Source organism: Biomphalaria glabrata, chromosome 15 (assembly GCF_947242115.1).
Source record: "Biomphalaria glabrata chromosome 15, xgBioGlab47.1, whole genome shotgun sequence".
Taxonomy (NCBI): Eukaryota; Metazoa; Mollusca; class Gastropoda; family Planorbidae; genus Biomphalaria; species Biomphalaria glabrata.
The window spans coordinates 48,094-68,872 of record NC_074725.1 but is presented as its reverse complement, the minus strand read 5'-3'; the positions used below and the strand labels follow the sequence as shown (position 1 = coordinate 68,872).

At 39.6% G+C, this 20,779-nt stretch overlaps 1 protein-coding gene across 8 annotated transcripts in view; it reads left to right on the top strand.

Moving 5' to 3' along the window:
- LOC106066140 (heparanase-like) overlaps positions 1-20,779 on the top strand; it is a 49,661-nt gene that overhangs the window by 12,256 nt on the left and 16,626 nt on the right. For 4 of the 8 annotated variants that reach the window (XM_056012673.1, XM_056012670.1, XM_056012671.1 and 1 more), the window contains exons 6-10: positions 6,355-6,405; positions 12,487-12,690; positions 13,998-14,112; positions 15,096-15,205; positions 16,578-16,712. In XM_056012673.1, coding sequence (XP_055868648.1) covers positions 6,355-6,405; positions 12,487-12,690; positions 13,998-14,112; positions 15,096-15,205; positions 16,578-16,712 — 615 coding nt within the window. Of the gene's footprint in view, positions 1-6,354; positions 6,406-12,486; positions 12,691-13,997; positions 14,113-15,095; positions 15,206-16,577; positions 16,713-17,659; positions 18,536-20,779 lie in introns of those variants that run through there. The other 4 variants (XM_056012667.1, XM_056012674.1, XM_056012669.1 and 1 more) reach the window with 3 other exon arrangements.

Below are 20,779 nucleotides of genomic sequence, written 5' to 3'. Positions count from 1 at the left end.
TTCTTTCTTTCTCTCTCTCTAGTTTCTTTCTTTCTCTCTCTCTAGTTTCTTTCTTTCTCTCTCTCTAGTTTCTTTCTTTCTCCCTCTCTAGTTTCTTTCTTTCTCCCTCTCTAGTTTCTTTCTTTCTCTCTCTCTAGTTTCTTTCTTTCTCCCTCTCTAGTTTCTTTCTTTCTCCCTCTCTAGTTTCTTTCTTTCTCCCTCTCTAGTTTCTTTCTTTCTCTCTCTCTAGTTTCTTTCTTTCTCTCTCTCTAGTTTCTTTCTTTCTCTCTCTCTAGTTTTTTCTTTCTCCCTCTCTAGTTTCTTTCTTTCTCCCTCTCTAGTTTCTTTCTTTCTCCCTCTCTAGTTTCTTTCTCCCTCTCTAGTTTCTTTCTCCCTCTCTAGTTTCTTTCTTTCTCCCTCTCTAGTTTATTTCTTTCTCCCTCTCTAGTTTTTTTCTTTCTCCCTCTCTAGTTTCTTTCTCCCTCTCTAGTTTCTTTCTTTCTCCCTCTCTAGTTTCTTTCTTTCTCCCTCTCTAGTTTTTTCTTTCTCCCTCTCTAGTTTTTTCTTTCTCCCTCTCTAGTTTTTTCTTTCTCTCTCTCTAGTTTCTTTCTTTCTCGCTCTCTAGTTTCTTTCTTTCTCGCTCTCTAGTTTCTTTCTCCCTCTCTAGTTTCTTTCTTTCTCCCTCTCTAGTTTCTTTCTTTCTCCCTCTCTAGTTTCTTTCTTTCTCCCTCTCTAGTTTCTTTCTTTCTCTCTCTCTAGTTTCTTTCTTTCTCCCTCTCTAGTTTCTTTCTTTCTCCCTCTCTAGTTTCTTTCTTTCTCCCTCTCTAGTTTCTTTCTTTCTCTCTCTCTAGTTTCTTTCTTTCTCTCTCTCTAGTTTCTTTCTTTCTCTCTCTCTAGTTTTTTCTTTCTCCCTCTCTAGTTTCTTTCTTTCTCCCTCTCTAGTTTTTTCTTTCTCTCTCTCTCTAGTTTCTTTCTTTCTCGCTCTCTAGTTTCTTTCTTTCTCCCTCTCTAGTTTCTTTCTTTCTCCCTCTCTAGTTTCTTTCTTTCTCGCTCTCTAGTTTCTTTCTTTCTCCCTCTCTAGTTTTTTTCTTTCTCTCTCTCTAGTTTCTTTCTTTCTCCCTCTCTAGTTTCTTTCTTTCTCCCTCTCTAGTTTCTTTCTTTCTCCCTCTCTAGTTTTTTTCTTTCTCCCTCTCTAGTTTCTTTCTCCCTCTCTAGTTTCTTTCTCCCTCTCTAGTTTCTTTCTTTCTCCCTCTCTAGTTTCTTTCTTTCTCCCTCTCTAGTTTCTTTCTTTCTCTCTCTCTAATTTCTTTCTTTCTCGCTCTCTAGTTTCTTTCTTTCTCCCTCTCTAGTTTTTATTCTTTCTCCCTCTCTAGTTTCTTTCTTTCTCCCTCTCTAGTTTCTTTCTTTCTCCCTCTCTAGTTTCTTTCTCCCTCTCTAGTTTCTTTCTTTCTCCCTCTCTAGTTTCTTTCTCCCTCTCTAGTTTCTTTCTTTCTCCCTCTCTAGTTTCTTTCTCCCTCTCTAGTTTCTTTCTTTCTCCCTCTCTAGTTTCTTTCTCCCTCTCTAGTTTCTTTCTTTCTCCCTCTCTAGTTTCTTTCTTTCTCCCTCTCTAGTTTCTTTCTTTCTCGCTCTCTAGTTTCTTTCTTTCTCGCTCTCTAGTTTCTTTCTTTCTCTCTAGTTTCTTTCTTTCTCCCTCTCTAGTTTCTTTCTCCCTCTCTAGTTTCTTTCTTTCTCCCTCTCTAGTTTCTTTCTCCCTCTCTAGTTTTTTTCTTTCTCCCTCTCTAGTTTCTTTCTCCCTCTCTAGTTTCTTTCTTTCTCCCTCTCTAGTTTCTTTCTTTCTCCCTCTCTAGTTTCTTTCTTTCTCCCTCTCTAGTTTTTTCTTTCTCCCTCTCTAGTTTTTTCTTTCTCCCTCTCTAGTTTTTTCTTTCTCTCTCTCTAGTTTCTTTCTTTCTCGCTCTCTAGTTTCTTTCTTTCTCGCTCTCTAGTTTCTTTCTCCCTCTCTAGTTTCTTTCTTTCTCCCTCTCTAGTTTCTTTCTTTCTCGCTCTCTAGTTTCTTTCTCCCTCTCTAGTTTCTTTCTTTCTCCCTCTCTAGTTTCTTTCTCCCTCTCTAGTTTCTTTCTTTCTCCCTCTCTAGTTTCTTTCTCCCTCTCTAGTTTCTTTCTTTCTCCCTCTCTAGTTTCTTTCTCCCTCTCTAGTTTCTTTCTTTCTCCCTCTCTAGTTTCTTTCTCCCTCTCTAGTTTCTTTCTTTCTCCCTCTCTAGTTTCTTTCTTTCTCCCTCTCTAGTTTCTTTCTCCCTCTCTAGTTTCTTTCTCCCTCTCTAGTTTTTTTCTTTCTCCCTCTCTAGTTTCTTTCTCCCTCTCTAGTTTCTTTCTTTCTCCCTCTCTAGTTTCTTTCTTTCTCCCTCTCTAGTTTCTTTCTCCCTCTCTAGTTTCTTTCTTTCTCCCTCTCTAGTTTCTTTCTCCCTCTCTAGTTTCTTTCTTTCTCCCTCTCTAGTTTCTTTCTTTCTCCCTCTCTAGTTTCTTTCTCCCTCTCTAGTTTCTTTCTCCCTCTCTAGTTTTTTTCTTTCTCCCTCTCTAGTTTCTTTCTCCCTCTCTAGTTTCTTTCTTTCTCCCTCTCTAGTTTCTTTCTTTCTCCCTCTCTAGTTTCTTTCTTTCTCCCTCTCTAGTTTTTTCTTTCTCCCTCTCTAGTTTTTTCTTTCTCCCTCTCTAGTTTTTTCTTTCTCTCTCTCTAGTTTCTTTCTTTCTCGCTCTCTAGTTTCTTTCTTTCTCGCTCTCTAGTTTCTTTCTCCCTCTCTAGTTTCTTTCTTTCTCCCTCTCTAGTTTCTTTCTTTCTCCCTCTCTAGTTTCTTTCTTTCTCTCTCTCTCTAGTTTCATTCTTTCTCGCTCTCTAGTTTCTTTCTCCCTCTCTAGTTTCTTTCTTTCTCCCTCTCTAGTTTCTTTCTTTCTCTCTCTCTCTAGTTTCATTCTTTCTCGCTCTCTAGTTTCTTTCTCCCTCTCTAGTTTCTTTCTTTCTCTCTCTCTAGTTTCTTTCTTTCTCCCTCTCTAGTTTCTTTCTTTCTCTCTAGTTACTTTCTTTCTCCCTCTCTAGTTTCTTTCTTTCTCGCTCTCTAGTTTCTTTCTTTCTCCCTCTCTAGTTTCTTTCTTTCTCCCTCTCTAGTTTCTTTCTTTCTCCCTCTCTAGTTTCTTTCTTTCTCCCTCTCTAGTTTCTTTCTTTCTCCCTCTCTAGTTTCTTTCTTTCTCCCTCTCTAGTTTCTTTCTTTCTCCCTCTCTAGTTTCTTTCTTTCTCCCTCTCTAGTTTCTTTCTTTCTCCCTCTCTAGTTTCTTTCTTTCTCTAGTTTCTTTCTTTCTCTAGTTTCTTTCTTTCTCCCTCTCTAGTTTCTTTCTTTCTCCCTCTCTAGTTTCTTTCTCCCTCTCTAGTTTCTTTCTTTCTCCCTCTCTAGTTTCTTTCTCCCTCTCTAGTTTCTTTCTTTCTCCCTCTCTAGTTTCTTTCTTTCTCCCTCTCTAGTTTCTTTCTCCCTCTCTAGTTTCTTTCTCCCTCTCTAGTTTTTTTCTTTCTCCCTCTCTAGTTTCTTTCTCCCTCTCTAGTTTCTTTCTTTCTCCCTCTCTAGTTTCTTTCTTTCTCCCTCTCTAGTTTCTTTCTCCCTCTCTAGTTTCTTTCTTTCTCCCTCTCTAGTTTCTTTCTCCCTCTCTAGTTTCTTTCTTTCTCCCTCTCTAGTTTCTTTCTTTCTCCCTCTCTAGTTTCTTTCTCCCTCTCTAGTTTCTTTCTCCCTCTCTAGTTTTTTTCTTTCTCCCTCTCTAGTTTCTTTCTCCCTCTCTAGTTTCTTTCTTTCTCCCTCTCTAGTTTCTTTCTTTCTCCCTCTCTAGTTTCTTTCTTTCTCCCTCTCTAGTTTCTTTCTTTCTCCCTCTCTAGTTTTTTCTTTCTCCCTCTCTAGTTTTTTCTTTCTCCCTCTCTAGTTTTTTCTTTCTCCCTCTCTAGTTTTTTCTTTCTCCCTCTCTAGTTTCTTTCTCCCTCTCTAGTTTCTTTCTTTCTCCCTCTCTAGTTTCTTTCTTTCTCCCTCTCTAGTTTCTTTCTCCCTCTCTAGTTTCTTTCTCCCTCTCTAGTTTTTTTCTTTCTCCCTCTCTAGTTTCTTTCTCCCTCTCTAGTTTCTTTCTTTCTCCCTCTCTAGTTTCTTTCTTTCTCCCTCTCTAGTTTCTTTCTCCCTCTCTAGTTTCTTTCTTTCTCCCTCTCTAGTTTCTTTCTCCCTCTCTAGTTTCTTTCTTTCTCCCTCTCTAGTTTCTTTCTTTCTCCCTCTCTAGTTTCTTTCTCCCTCTCTAGTTTCTTTCTCCCTCTCTAGTTTTTTTCTTTCTCCCTCTCTAGTTTCTTTCTCCCTCTCTAGTTTCTTTCTTTCTCCCTCTCTAGTTTCTTTCTTTCTCCCTCTCTAGTTTCTTTCTCCCTCTCTAGTTTCTTTCTCCCTCTCTAGTTTTTTTCTTTCTCCCTCTCTAGTTTCTTTCTCCCTCTCTAGTTTCTTTCTTTCTCCCTCTCTAGTTTCTTTCTTTCTCCCTCTCTAGTTTCTTTCTTTCTCCCTCTCTAGTTTCTTTCTTTCTCCCTCTCTAGTTTTTTCTTTCTCCCTCTCTAGTTTTTTCTTTCTCTCTCTCTAGTTTCTTTCTTTCTCGCTCTCTAGTTTCTTTCTTTCTCGCTCTCTAGTTTCTTTCTCCCTCTCTAGTTTCTTTCTTTCTCCCTCTCTAGTTTTTTCTTTCTCCCTCTCTAGTTTTTTCTTTCTCCCTCTCTAGTTTCTTTCTCTCTCTCTAGTTTCTTTCTTTCTCGCTCTCTAGTTTCTTTCTTTCTCCCTCTCTAGTTTCTTTCTTTCTCTCTCTCTCTAGTTTCATTCTTTCTCGCTCTCTAGTTTCTTTCTCCCTCTCTAGTTTCTTTCTTTCTCCCTCTCTAGTTTCTTTCTTTCTCTCTCTCTCTAGTTTCATTCTTTCTCGCTCTCTAGTTTCTTTCTCCCTCTCTAGTTTCTTTCTTTCTCTCTCTCTAGTTTCTTTCTTTCTCCCTCTCTAGTTTCTTTCTTTCTCTCTAGTTACTTTCTTTCTCCCTCTCTAGTTTCTTTCTTTCTCGCTCTCTAGTTTCTTTCTTTCTCCCTCTCTAGTTTCTTTCTTTCTCCCTCTCTAGTTTCTTTCTTTCTCTCTAGTTACTTTCTTTCTCCCTCTCTAGTTTCTTTCTTTCTCGCTCTCTAGTTTCTTTCTTTCTCGCTCTCTAGTTTCTTTCTTTCTCCCTCTCTAGTTTCTTTCTTTCTCCCTCTCTAGTTTCTTTCTTTCTCCCTCTCTAGTTTCTTTCTTTCTCCCTCTCTAGTTTCTTTCTTTCTCCCTCTCTAGTTTCTTTCTTTCTCCCTCTCTAGTTTCTTTCTTTCTCCCTCTCTAGTTTCTTTCTTTCTCTAGTTTCTTTCTTTCTCTAGTTTCTTTCTTTCTCCCTCTCTAGTTTCTTTCTTTCTCGCTCTCTAGTTTCTTTCTTTCTCCCTCTCTAGTTTCTTTCTTTCTCCCTCTCTAGTTTCTTTCTTTCTCTAGTTTCTTTCTTTCTCTAGTTTCTTTCTTTCTCCCTCTCTAGTTTCTTTGTCTCTCCCTCTTTGGTTTCTTCTCTATCTCTCTCCAGCTTTTGTTTCCAACTTTTCCTCTTGCCTATCATCTCACTTCATCGTCTCTCACTCTCTCTATCCTCTTTCTCTCTTAATCCAACTATATCTTTCCTTTAACTCTTCTCTCTCTCTCTCTCTCTCTCTTTCTCTCTCAGCTGATATCTTTATCTACCCTCTTTTGCTCTTTCTTCCCTTTTCTATCTCTATCCATAATCATTCTTCTCTCTTTTGCTCCTTCTCTCTCTTTTCTCTCTCTTTTCTCTCTCTTTTCTCTCTCTTTTCTCTCGACTATCTCACACTTTTTTCCTCTCACCTGTCTCCCATGTCTGTCTTTCTAGTATTTAGGTGTTTCTGTCATCTGTCTCCTAAGCTACTGACCAGTAACACAGAACACTACTAGGCTAGTGACCTGTAGCACTGCTATTTCCTTCGGAGAACGCCTACATTCAGAGTGCCATGTACATGTTTTGTTCTTAATGTCCATTGTTGTAACTATTCACTATGGATAGCAACATCATTGACCACCCTCATCTCAATACCGGAAGTGGTTTTCTTTCAATATGATGTCATATTACTATCTCCCCCCCCCCTTTTTTTTTTCCTATATATCATATTATATTTATATTTCCTTAGGGTCTTTAATTTGATCGCCATTTATCCTTCCAGAATTCCTGCATTCTATCAATATTTCATTGTTTATAAAATATTTTTCGTAACTTCAACTGTGATTCACATTAGCCAAAGAAATGTGTGTGTGTGTTTACTCTAAGGTTCTTAGCCAATGGCGGGTGCAATGTCGTGGATGAGATTTCATTTCACCAGTAAGTAAATAATGTTAAAAAGCCTAACCTACGGTTTTCTCAGCGAGGTATAGCCATTTTAAAAATTACATATATGAACGCACTGGCTGAGTGGTAAAGCGCTTGGCTTTCAAACCGGGAGTCCAGGGTTCGAATCCTGGTGTAGAGACTGGGATTTTTACTTTCGGTATCTTCAGGGCGCCCTTGAGTCCGTCCAGCCCTAATTGCCTAAGTGGGTACCTGACATTAGTTGGAGAAAAGTAAAGGCGTTTGGTCGTTGTGCTGACCACATGATACCCTCGTTAACAGTGGGCCACAGAATCAGATGACCTCTACATTATCTGCCCCATAGATCACTAGGTCTGAAAGGGCATACTTTACTTTACGAGGTACCTAGTGTTTTGAATTGTTTTATATGAAAAGTACCACTATTTAAACACGAGTACTATGCTTTAAAATATTAAACTTTCTCATAATATTAACCTGCAATGAAGCGTGAAACATACGGCCACATGATACCCTCGTTAACAGTGGGCCACAGAATCAGATGACCTCTACATTATCTGCCCCATAGACCACAAGGTCTGAAAGGGCATACTTTACTTCTTATTACCTATATGTCCGAGGTACCTAGTGTTTTGAATTGTTTTATATGAAAAGTACCACTATTTATACACAAGTACTATGCGTTAAAATATTAAACTTTCTCATAATATTGTTACGATCTTCTCAATCAGGCCTTCTGCAAACACCGCCCAACAACACAACACATCTAAAACATCAACTTGACAACAAGAGCTTCAATAAACAAGGTGGCGATTTATTTACTATTACATCAACACAGCCAATAAACACCATTGGCTACACTAACTTCAAATGCTACTTCAAATGCTCCGCTACAGAACTGCCTAACTAATCACTAAAAGTCTCTCTAGCTCGTACAGCTACATTTTCGAGGACTCACTTCGTAGCACACAGTCCTTACTGCTTGCTGTCCTGGACTCTACTATCTTTTTTAACACAATGTCTCTCGTCTGTAAAGGCTTTTCTGGTCACATGACCATAACATTGGTCATATTGCGTGCATTAGCAGTAATGTCCCCTGTTCAGCAGCCCTTGACGTGTGTGATTGGTCTAAATCGTGTGTCAGTAGGCCGCACACACATTAACCCTTTCAGTACGCCACTAGGGTTATAACATTGCCCCTTTCTCAGATTTGTCCGTCCCGGACAAAACCTACCTCACGACATTGGCGTTGGAGGTTCATCGACGCAGGTGGGGGTCTATCAGTGGGAGCGGCAGTGGGCTTGTATTGCCACCTCGATGGGGGCATCTGCATTGCTACCTGTGTATGTCTCTTTCTCCTGCACCAGTTGGTCTTCCTTTGGTTGAGGGGACGTCGTGTACGTTGTCTGGTCTTTCGGTTAGTCGCCACCGATCGCAGCCTCGTGGCTAGTAGCGGAGCACTTGATGTCATGGCAGTGGGCATCAAGACCGTTGGTCTTACACGTTGCTTCAGCAGGCTTTCTCGATGCGCCGTAGGCTTCCGGTAATGTTGTCAAACACTGCATAATCTTCGAGTGTGTCTGGAAGACATGTCTGTGGGGCACGCGGGTAACGTCCTGTGTACACAAATCCTTCTGCTACACCACCATCAGCGCTTCTCTTGCTGATACTGGTATCAGGACAAACGTCGGTTTGGTCAAGACTTTGTTGGCAAGACTTCCGGTGCTCGCACTCTCCCTGCCAGGCGGCCCTGTCAGCACAGTTCTTATTGAACGTCTGGGTGCAGGCAGGAATCACGTTGACTTGATCAGATCTGTGCTCAGCGCTGTCACAACAAATGTCAGGATTCTTGTCGTAGGAGCCAAGCTTGCACGGCTCGCTATCACAGTCATACACAGCGCTACCATCAACAGCGTCTCCGTTGAGTAACGGATTGTTTATACCTCTTGACATGGTAGCCATCTGGTCGTCAGTCTTATTCATCACGGTATCAAACCTTTCATCAGTCTTGTTCAACGAGGTACTGGTACCTATCTGTTTAATCATGGTACAGACCTGCTCATTGACCTCTTCCAGCTTCGTACCCAACTGCACCTGGAACGAGTTCATCTGTTCTTTCAATGGGGGGGGGGTACATCTGTTCTACTTTGGCACAGGTCTCTTTCTGAAAGTCACCGTTGATCACCTTGAAACCAGCTAACATCTGTTCTTGAAAGGTGATCAAGAGCTCTACAACATCGGGTTCTAACTCGAACAGGTAGGTGCCCGGATCTTCACCATCGTCCAGCAAGGCGTTCTTAAAGAGTTTCATGGTTTCTGTCAAAGCATTTCAGTCCACGACATCGAAGCTCTTGTTTCAATTCTTTTAGATCAAGTTCATCCAGCAGTTTCACAGAAGCCATAAGAAATCCCACTTCAAGACAACAGTGTTACGATCTTCTCTATCAGGCCTTCTGCAAACACTGCTAAACAACACAACAGCACATCTAACACAAGAACTTGACAACAAGGCTCCAAATAATCTGGTACTTTAATAAGGGTCAAATCAAACAGCCAATATGACACAATTGGCAACACAATCGACTACTACAACGTTAGACTGTATATCACTGTACTAAACTCATAAACTCAACTGTCTCTTCCTGGACTCGTACGTTTCACTGGAGGACTGCACCAGAACCGACTTCATGGCCGACTAACAGTCCCGGTCTCAACGCTCTCCGGTCTTGAACTTCCCACTAACCTGAAATGAAGCGTGAAACATACGTCCAGCTAGAATATTTCGGATTAAGTGAAATTATTACTAAAATAATCATTATTACTTTTGTTATTCAAGTTAGGCAACTCTATTAATTCTGCAACAGATTTTCTGCAGTGGTTATCTATATCGTGTAGCTACACAGACTGAACAGGTACCGGATCTAGTGATAAGCACAGATTATTGGATTTCATCTTTATGAAGTGAAATGATTCTTTCACAGTAGTCAAAGTAGTTCTCTTTATTACTGTATCAGAGTTTAAAATACACGTATCAGTATCCTAATTGTTGCAGCTATGCAATTTAACACATCATTAATATTAACATACCACTCCTGAAACTATTTTCCAATAATTTCCAAATTTACATGTCTGATTTATTATATGTAAAACGGCTTAAGGTTCGGTTTATAACTTTATACGATAGGCCTATACAGAACTAAAAAGTTATGTACCGTGCATCATAGTACCGGTACTCTCAAATTATCGGATACTTCAGTATAATTGATAATTTTTATTTGATATTGATATAAATCATAAACGTGATGTAATGTTTAGTACATAATGAACGCACTCATTGTTCTTTCTTATTTAGTTTTATTTTTTAATGTCCTGATTTAAGCCGACTTTTGGATTACCGAAGTTTGGATTATCGGGACCCCACAATTCTGGAGTGGTCAAGTTAGTCGCACATCGTGCACGTGGATGCATTTGTTTTAAGGCTAACTGATAGGGCACTCGGCGATAGGCTAACTGATAGGGCACTCGGCGATAGGCTAACTGATAGGGCACTCGGCGATAGGCTAACTGATAGGGCACTCGGCGTTAGGCTAACTGATAGGGCACTCGGCGATAGGCTAACTGATAGGGCACTCGGCGATAGGCTAACTGATAGGGCACTCGGCGTTAGGCTAACTGATAGGGCACTCGGCGATAGGCTAACTGATAGGGCACTCGGCGATAGGCTAACTGATAGGGCACTGGGCGATAGGTTAACTGATAGGGCACTTGGCGAATGGCTAACTGATAGGGCACTCGGCGATAGGCTAACTGATAGGGCACTCGGCGAATGGCTAACTGATAGGGCACTCGGCGATAGGCTAACTGATAGGGCACTCGGTGATAGGCTAACTGATAGGGCACTCGGCGAAAGGCTCACTGATACGGCACTCGGCGATAGGCTAACTGATAGGGCACTCGGCGATAGGCTAACTGATAGAGCACTTGGCGATAGGCTAACTGATAGGGCACTCGGCGATAGGCTAACTGATAGGGCACTCAGTGATAGGCTAACTGATAGGGCACTGGGCGATAGGCTAACTGATAGGGCACTCGGCCATAGGCTAACTGATAGGGCACTCGGCGATAGGCTAACTGATAGGGCACTCGGCGATAGGCTAACTGATAGGGCACTCTGCGATAGGCTGATAGGGCACTCGGCGATAGGCTAACTGATAGGGCACTCGGCGATAGGCTAACTGATAGGGCAATGGGCGATAGGCTAACTGATAGGGCACTCGGCGATAGGTTAACTGATAGGGCACTTGGCGAATGACTAAATGATAGGGCACTCGGCGATAGGCTAACTGATAGGGCACTCGGCGATAGGCTAACTGATAGGGCACTCGGCGTTAGGCTAACTGATAGGGCACTCGGCGATAGGCTAACTGATAGGGCACTCGGGGATAGGCTAACTGATAGGGCACTCGGCGATAGGCTAACTGATAGGGCACTCGGCGATAGGCTAACTGATAGGGCACTCGGCGATAGGCTAACTGATAGGGCACTCGGCGATAGGCTAACTGATAGGGCACTCGGCGATAGGCTAACTGATAGGGCACTCGGCGATAGGCTAACTGATAGGGCACTCGGCGTTAATCTAACTGATAGGGCACTCGGCGATAGGATAACTGATAGGGCACTCGGCGTTAATCTAACTGATAGGGCACTCGGCGATAGGATAACTGATAGGGCACTCGGCGATAGGCTAACTTATAGGGCACTCGGCGATAGGCTAACTGATAGGGCACTCGGCGATAGGCTAACTGATAGGGCACTCGGCGATAGGCTAACTGATAGGGCACTCGGCGATAGGCTAACTGATAGGGCACTCGGCGATAGGCACCCCTACGACAAACTGTCACAGTACCTCTACGATAAACTGTTACAGCACCACTACCACAAAATGTCACAGCACCCCTACGACAAACTGTCACAGTACCTCTACGATAAACTGTTACAGCACCACTACCACAAAATGTCACAGCACCCCTACGACAAACTGTCACAGTACCTCTACGATAAACTGTTACAGCACCACTACCACAAAATGTCACAGCACCCCTACGACAAACTGTCACAGTACCTCTACGATAAACTGTTACAGCACCACTACCACAAAATGTCACAGCACCCCTAAGACAAACTGTCACAGTACCTCTACGATAAACTGTTACAGCACCACTACCACAAAATGTCACAGCACCCCTACGATAAACTGTCACAACACCCCTACGATCAACTGTCACAACACCCTTGCGATCAACTGTCACAGCATACGACGAGCAGTCACCTCACCCCTATGTCCAACAGACACAACGCCCCTACGACCAACTGTCACAGCATCCCTACGACCAACTGTCACAGCACACACTGTCACAACTGCGACCAACTGTCACAGTACCACTACGACCAACTGTCACAGCACCCCTACGACCAACTGTCATAGCGCCACTACGACCACCTGTCACAGCATCCCTACAACCAACTGTTACAACGCCACTATGACCAACTGTCACAGCAGCACTACGACGAAAGTCAAGCGACAAATGAGATGATTTGAGAGTCTTAGGCCCCTCACGCTTCGTTTAGCGCACAGGACGCATCTCCATAAAGTTCGGTCATAGGCTACAATCTTTCCACCTGTAGAAACGGCAAACGGGGTCTTTATTGTAGTCTATTTAAAAAATAACACATCAAGATGCTCTATTTTATATTGTAACAATACGCTGGGCTTCTCTGGGTCATTTTTTTCTTGGCAACATTTGGACAGCACATTAAGGTGCCCTATGAAATTTTATAAAGAACACATTTCGACAGCTCTATGAAGCATAACATGGTGTATTAAATATTTTAACAACATTCGGGATAAACCCAAAAAATTTACTTCGAATATATTTTGCGGGCACATAAATTTAACACATTTTACAGGTACCTCTAGACTATTAGGCTAGGGGATTTAAACATTACATAGTATCAATTTATTTGTTTACAAAATATAGAAATAAAAATCAATAGTGAAAGAATCCATTTGTATTATTGTCGCATTTCTCCATTCAGATATTACAGAAACAAAGATAAAAACCTGCCAACTTATAAAGATTTTCTCAACGTATCTATCATGGAGTTATTAGTAGACCAGTTCACCATGGCCAAAAAGTTGATGGCTGACAATAAATGCGAAAAGCGAATGAGACTTGGCGAGACGTCTAGCGTTTCCGGTGGATTACCAATCGTAGCCGAAAGTTTTGTGGCTGGATTCTTGTGAGTTTGTAATAGTTTGTAAGTTGGAATAAAATATAGTGTTAATAATACATTGCGTTTTTCACTAAGCGATAGTCTCGTCTTGATAGAGACGACTTCGTGTATTTATAATGAATGCTCGTGACGGTGATCTTTTAAGATTTGTTCTGACTTAACTGAGTCACTTTTGTTTTATAAGTCACAATAAGTGAATAAGTGCACTTGTCAACCGGCGGCGTATTACGCCGCTCTTTTGCAGGGCCGGCCTTAGACCACTGCAACCTATGCGACCGCAGTGGGCCCCGCACTTTCTTAGGACCCGCGCTAATTCTAGGTGTATAAATCATTAAATTAAACTATATTATAACTTAAAACAGATTTCCCGTGCCCTCCTGTCGATTTACCAGGAGCCCCTGGTGAGTGATCTTTCCTTAACTTAACTCTTGCTTCTCATCCAAACTCTTGAGGGAAGAAGAGAATTATATATTGTTAAGCTTCCGCGCGGTGTTGATTCTTGGCAATATGTCTAGTGTAGATCTGACTGGAAGTAACATTGAACTCAACTAATTCAGTAACACCGGCGAAAGGCCGAAACAATCAAATATGTAGTCGACGCTGATGTTGTTCTATAACGATATTTAATAATCAAGAAGGGAATCTTCCGATGTCAGCTATGTCCGTAAATCCGTATCTATTCTACTGCTCTACACGAAGCGTCTTCCTTTTAGCCTCGCTTAGAGCGTTCTTCTTTTTTAACCCACTTTACGTCATCGTCGCTAAGTAAAACTTTACCCTATTCCCATTGTGACGGTGTAGCATAATAATTAGCTAAGATCTTTTTTTTTTTAGTTTAAAGCTGTTAACTTTGTATGGGAAAAATAGCCGTTGTGTGATTTTCTTTAAATGGGTCAATATAAAAGTGAATGGGCGTGGCCGCTGAGTGGCTTTCAAACATAGGAGTCTCTGGTTCGAATTTCTGTGAAGACTGAGATTTTGATTTTTAGGGCGCCCACCAGTCCTCTTAACTCCAATGGGTACGTGACATTAGTTTGTGAAAGTGAAGGCTGTTGTGCTGGCCACGCGATACCCTCGTTAACAGTCGGTTATAGAAATAGATGACCTTTACATTATCTCCTCTATAGATAGCAATGTCTGAAAGGGATCCTTTTATAGGCTTATATGCATGATTCTTTGTAATCATAACAATCTAATTAGGGAACTGGTGTCTTTTCTTTGACCTGCTCTGTACTAGTGTGGAAACTGAGACCCATGTTTCATATGCACTGTGCTAGTTAGATAGTGTAGAACAGTATTTGCTTTTGTTCCAGGTGGCTAGATAAACTTGGCCAGTCTGCGCTACATGGAATTACGCGAGTCTATCGATTTAACATTTGGGGAGGGAGTTACTCTCTGCTGGACCGTGTAACATTTTTACCTAATCCTGTAAGTAGTTTTCGTTATAAATTTTTTCCCTTTCGTTTCACTGTATTACTTTTGTAACTCAAGTTAGGCAACTCTGTTAATGTCACAGTAGATTTTCTGTAGTGATTATCGATGTTAACTCTTTAAATATTCTATTTCTTGCGTTGTTAGTATGCCTACTTTGATAAGTAAGTAGTTTTTTCATTCTTAAAATATACAGCACATCTATGTCTTATCTTCTTATCTTATATTATAAAGACGTTACTTCAAAAAAGAAGATGACTGCGTCCTACTCGTCATGCATTTAGTCATGCATATTAACCAATGACCTAAATTCTGCCAAGTCACTGGTTTTCCTGGCTAGCTCAGGCAACCCATTCCATGCTCTAAGAGCTCTAGGGAAGAAGGAGCATTTGTACAAATTTGTCCTAGCGTAGGGAACGAGGAATGTGCTTTTATCTTTGTGTCTTTCTTAAAATAAGAACTAAAAAGCAGGCCAATAGCCAAGAAATGTTTAGGTATAGTTATAATCACCTTCACCTATCCTTTAGTCTGTTGGACCGTTGGGGTACCACACAAGATCTGTTGATCTTCTTTGTCCATTGCCTTTGATACAATCTCTTTCAATGACTGACCCTTCCATTCTTTTATGTTGTCTTCCCGCTTTCTCTTCCCAGCTCTTCTTCTTTAGTTGTAATAGTGTACCTTGACCTATCCCTTACCTAGTCTAGTGGACCGTTGAGGCACCATGCAAGACTTGCGACCGCCTTTCTTCATTCCTCTTTTGTGGGACATCGAGGAAGAGGGTGCCAGGGAGCAGGTTTCCGTGCTGCAGCAACACAAAACTCAGCTCAAGTCGGGATTCGTTTTAGCCCCAATGTATGACGCTCAGCCCCACCAGTATAATAGTGTAGCATAGTTTTAAATGGTTTCATTTATTTAAGTTAATTCACTTTATGCTCATGACGAATAAAATGTACCTGTTTTGATAACGTTTCGTACAGGATTACTATTTGACGTTGTTGTATAAAAAACTGGTAGAAGGACACGTCTTTAATGCGTCATCAGACTCTCCTTACATCCGGGCATACGCCAACTGTGCCAAACCTCAAGGGTAAATAATTTCCAAATATTCGTCTTTTTGTTAAATTAAGTGATAAAAAAAATATCAGACCTAGAAGTAACAAGGAGAAGTAATGAAGTTCATGAATAAAACTGTAGTCAACAAATCTGGAGACGGTCTGAAAGGAAGCTATAGAACTATGAATTGACTAACGCAGAATCATATCATTATCAAATTTATGAATTTGAAGGGGATTGGTCGGTGTAAACAGTGCTGGGTTTACCTATGGGCAACATAACCTTTAGCTTGGTGCCCCCAAAATAAAATATTTCCAGGGATAGTTCAACTATATTTCATTATGCTGACTACAAGGGCTTCTTATCTTAAATAGATTAGAACCTTATCAAGTCTAAATCTGGTCCTATGTGTAAGAAAGTTCTTCATACCGACACTTTGTGTTCTAACACTCGCAAAAAAAAAAAAGGATTGTCTATAGCGGTAGGGTATTAGACGCTATAAATATTTTTTTATGCCATCAGTCTCAGAATATTACAAAAGGACTCAATTATCCATTCCCGTTCTCTACATTAAAATTATTCTTTTTTTTTGTGTGTGTGTGGTCTAAATGTAAAGGAATATCAATTTGGTTTTATTAATTGTAAGAATTTATTTGATCCCTTTTGAGTGCAGAGAAATGACAGTGATTCAAAATATCATTCCTTGCTCTCTCATCGCACTCTCGAAAAAAAAAAAAAAACACTATATTTTTGATGCTATTAGTTTTTTTTAGAGCCCTCCTAAAAAGAAGTTGAATTCTTTAAAAATACAAAAAGTCCTATTTTTGGGCTGCTTCTATGTATACTTTATGCATAGAATGCGGCCTGTTGGGAAAATATCGACAATAAAACACAAGCTTTAATAGAAAGCTTTCGGTTTTTCTGGTTCAGGTGGTGAATTTGTCATAACCGCGTCTTAACAAGCGTTTTACAGGAAAAGGGAATCTGCGTACGGAATTTCTGGATATTTCCTACAGCAGTTGATGAGATCTCTTGATACATAAGTGATTGGTATATGATAAATATATTAAAGATAAACATAATGAAACGTACATCAACCTTTTGTTTTCGGACACTAAAGTAGTTTTTTGTTTGTAATTGCTTTTGCATAGAGCATCTTTCATGCTTATATCTGTTCAGTGCGCTATGGTCCAATCTCTTTTGTGGAACAACGAGGAAGAGGATATCAGAAAGAAGGCTTCCGTGTTGCCTTTAGGAGCTTAGCAACACAGCTCAGCTCAAGTCAGGCTTCGACCTAGCCCCTATGTATGACTCTCAGCCCCACCATTAGGCCAACGTTACTTTCAGTTCTAATGTATCCATTGCTAGGATTCTAAACTATACACTGTACCAAAATGTTCTATTAGATACAAGGTTGGTGCCTTGGTGATTTACATGTTGAATGTCAAGGACGAGCCAGTGGTCATCAATCTACCACAGTTTGGTAGTCAAGCAAAAGACGTTTATTGGTTTACTTCAGGTGCCAAAGATGTACTAAGCCAGTAAGTTTCAATCAGTTATAGACGCAAGTTTATATTTCCTCAAAGCAAAAAAAGATGTGACGGTTGTATGGTGTAGGACTTGTTTCAGGGTAAACTGAAATTGGGAAGGGACAAAGAAAACTAACCTTTGACTTACCTGAATCAGGCCTACCTTATTCGGGCAGAGCGTTTTATGGGCATAGTTTCCCTTTCAGACCTTGTGGTCTATAGGGCAGATGATGTAAAGGTCATCTGATTTTGTGGCCTACAGTTAACGAGGGTGTCATGTGGTTAGTACAAAGCCTTTACTTTCCCCAACTAATGTCAGATATCCATTAGAGCTGGGTGGACACAGAGGCGCCCGAAATTAAAAATCCTAGTCTTCACCAGGATTAAAACCCGGGATCCCCAGTTCAGAAGTCAAGCGCTTTACCGCTCAGCCACCGCATCTCCTTTATGGGCATTGCGAGTAGATAAGTTTGATTTTGATTTTAAAAGCTTCGTATTTATGTCATTAGGGGTTGCCCACATCGTTTTTGGTCAATAATGTCGATTACAAATTGTTTGCTTTTTGTAATAAAATCACTAAATTTAGAAAACCTTCAGGATAGAAGAATTAAATTTAAAGTAGCAATTAAAAAAAAAACAACTAATAAAATACTCAGAATGACACAAAGCTAAGGCGCATTCCTTGTCCCATATGCTAGGACAAATGTGTACAAATGCTCCTTCTTTCTTAGTGCTATTAGATCATGGCATGGGTTGCCTGAGTCAGCCAGGAACACCAATGACTAGGCAGAATTTAAGTCATTGGTTATAGTGCATGAAAAATAGTAATGAATCAAGCGGGCCTTATGCGAATGTATAGAAAAATTTAAACAGTATTCTATAAATGTGCCTTCAAGAAATACTTTGTTAAATATTTTAAAGCAAATTGACTTTGTGCGCTGGTTTTCTTTTCCAACCAGAGCCATCAAACTCAATGATGTCATAATGGACAGCTCGGGAAAAACTGAGATTATCTTCAGCCCGAAAAACATTCGAGAGCCAATAGAAATGCCAGCATTAAGTTACGGCTTTATTGTCATTCCTGAAGCCAATGTTGAAAGGTGTCATGATCAGCCCCCGGCAACAAAAGTTGAATCTAGAGAATCAGTGGCAAAACATACCAAACACTCACACTCTACTGGTATCAGCACTAGATTAGAAATGTGGTTTTTCAAACTCTGTTTGCTTACGTACTTCAATGCTATTTAATGAGAATCTCGCTAGTTAGCGTTTTGTTGACGACATAACTAAAAACTGATTTTTTATATTAGAAGTAAAAGTAATATTTATATAATGAGTGTTTAGTTTAAAATGTAGATTGAAAAAAAAAATGACATGCTAAGATACTTTAACAGCTTTATCAGTTTCATTTGTTTTTAATATAATATAACATATTAATCATATAATATTACTTTTTATATCAGGGGAGATTATTAAAACGGAAGTGAACAACTCCTGCGTTATTTCTTTTATGTATTAGGCGTACAGATTATGCAAATTGTGTTTTTGTTTTGATTCTTGGTTTTTTAAAAACCTGTTTCTGCGAAAGTACGAAATGATCTTTATAATTTTTTTTTACTCAAATAGTGATGATAGTTTGTCAGAGTCAAGGTAATTGAGCTTAGATTTATTGTATTAAAATGAAAAAAAAAGATATTGTTGCAGATTTTGATTCCTTAAAAGATGAATCATAAACAAGAAAAAAAAAATACTTTAAAAAAAAGAGTACTCACATTAGTTAGTTTGGATAAGCCATGTAATTAAATTTATTTATAAAATAATTTATAAAGAAAAAGGTGGTAACGACCTGAATTCGAACTCATGGGCCAGATATATTTTAGTTTAAAACCTTCCAACAGATGATGCAACGCTTCAAGAAACACTAGGGATGCATTAGGAATAAGATATATTTAATAGGAATAATTGTAACTGTAGATAACGCCAACAAAAGTTGAATTCCTAAATATACATCAACGATAAAAACTGCATTTTAGCGTACTCCTATTTATTTAATCACAAAACTCCGGTCCCGGGCACAATGTAATAAAGGTTAAATCACGTGACAATAACAAGTGTCTAGTCTACAGGGCATTGAGGTCAACGTCTTCTCCCTTTCTTTATATTTAGCTTTGTAATTGTTGTACTATTTGAAATGGTCATACACATTCCTCCCCCAGTCCTCGATGTTTCACTCAGCCAGCTAATTATCTCTTCTAAGACAGTTTTCACAAAGTGTGCTACGCGATCCTAAGGGTTACAGAAAGAGTTTGAACGGAGTGCGCGTTGTATTGTTTCATTTGTGACTTTTTTAAAATACATATTTATTTTGTTCAGTTATTAGAGTAAATGAAAAGTCAAGAACTTTTCAAGCACAAAAATAACAAATTAAAAAAAATAACGAATGCAGAGAGAAGAATGTAAAGACTACAAAGCGAAGGTGAGAAAGTAGAGATGAAAATGTGGAGTTGAAAGTGTGAAGATAAGAATGTTAATGTGAGTAAAATGTGGAGATAAAATTGTGGAGAAAAATGACAGTAGCACTTGCAAAACTCGAAACGATTTGATAAGTCAAAGGCATAGCCCTCGACACTAAATTCAGACCGCTCGTCTAGCGCTGGCCTGGGCTATTTAAGAACGGGAAGTTGAAAATTGTGCTGACCAAAAAAAAAAAAAGGCGACATTCAGAGTAATTATGAAACAGTATGTCAAATGGCAATCTCTTCTCCATGTAACATGAAGTTCCTTTTTTAACTCTTTCTCTCCGTAATTATTATTTTTTAATTCCGATAGTATTATTCATTTTGTTCATTTGTATTTCACTATCCTGTTATGATTAAAGCTTCAATAACTTTTTTTGATTGTTATCAGAAAATGTTATAGTTGGTATTGAATTCTAGGAGAATGCATGCTCTTTTTACACAACACAAAATTAAAGTTTATAAATCCAAAAACCGATTAAGTTTAATGGGATTCAAATCGACGTTGGCATCGTCCATTAAGAGAGAATGAGTTAAAATGAAAAATAAGCTTAAAAATGACTAAATATAAATTTTAAAATCAAAATAAATATTGCTCGTTCTTTTGTCGGGTCTCGCTCCAACACTAACACAGTAGTAACACAACAAATTTGTCAACATCTTCTTATCTTATATAATACAGACGTTACTTCAAAAAAGAAGATGATTACGTCCTACGCGTCATGCATTTAGTCATGCATATTAACCAATGACTTAAATTCTGCCAAGTCACTGGTTTTCCTGGCTAGCTCAGGCAACCCATTCCATGCTCTAATAGCACTAGGGAAGCAAGCATAAGTAGAAATAAGCCTATCATCTTGTATGTAGACATACCATTATCAGGTATTTAAGCATCAAAAAGTTTGTAGACATGAACAATAAACTAGACTTCAAAAAAAGTCTGTAATCATAGGCTATCAACTATTTTCTTCCTTGTAAATTTTATACATTTTTGTCTATACAAGTTGTATTTTTCAACATAATATGTAGTGAATTTATGAAGATGTTGTCACTTATACTTCCATCCCAGTGGCGCTACAGCCCATGGAGGGCTCTGGCCTGCTTTAACACATCCTTCCATTCAGATCTCTCCTGGGCCTTTCGTCTCCACGCCCTAACACCTAACCCCAAGCTGCTTCAGATCTGCTTCCACGTCATCTATCCATCGCATTCGGGGTCTGCCTTTGGGTCGCCTGCCTTTTGGTTTTTGCCTGTATACGATTTTCGCCCCTCTGTTGTCTGACATTCTTTCAAGGTGACCTGTCCAACGTAGTCTGTTCTTTTTTATTTCGTTCACTATTGGTGGGTCTTCATACAATTGATATAACTCATGGTTAGTGCGTGTCCTCCACCCTGTTTCATCCTGTATGGCACCATAGATTTTCCTAAGAATTTTTCTTTCCCAAGTGTTAAGTAAATTTGTCACTTATACTTAACAACTGTATCTCTCCTAATTAACGATACCATCGTTGATTTGATGCCATTAAATTTAATTAATTTTTGGTTTTATAAACTTAATTTTTT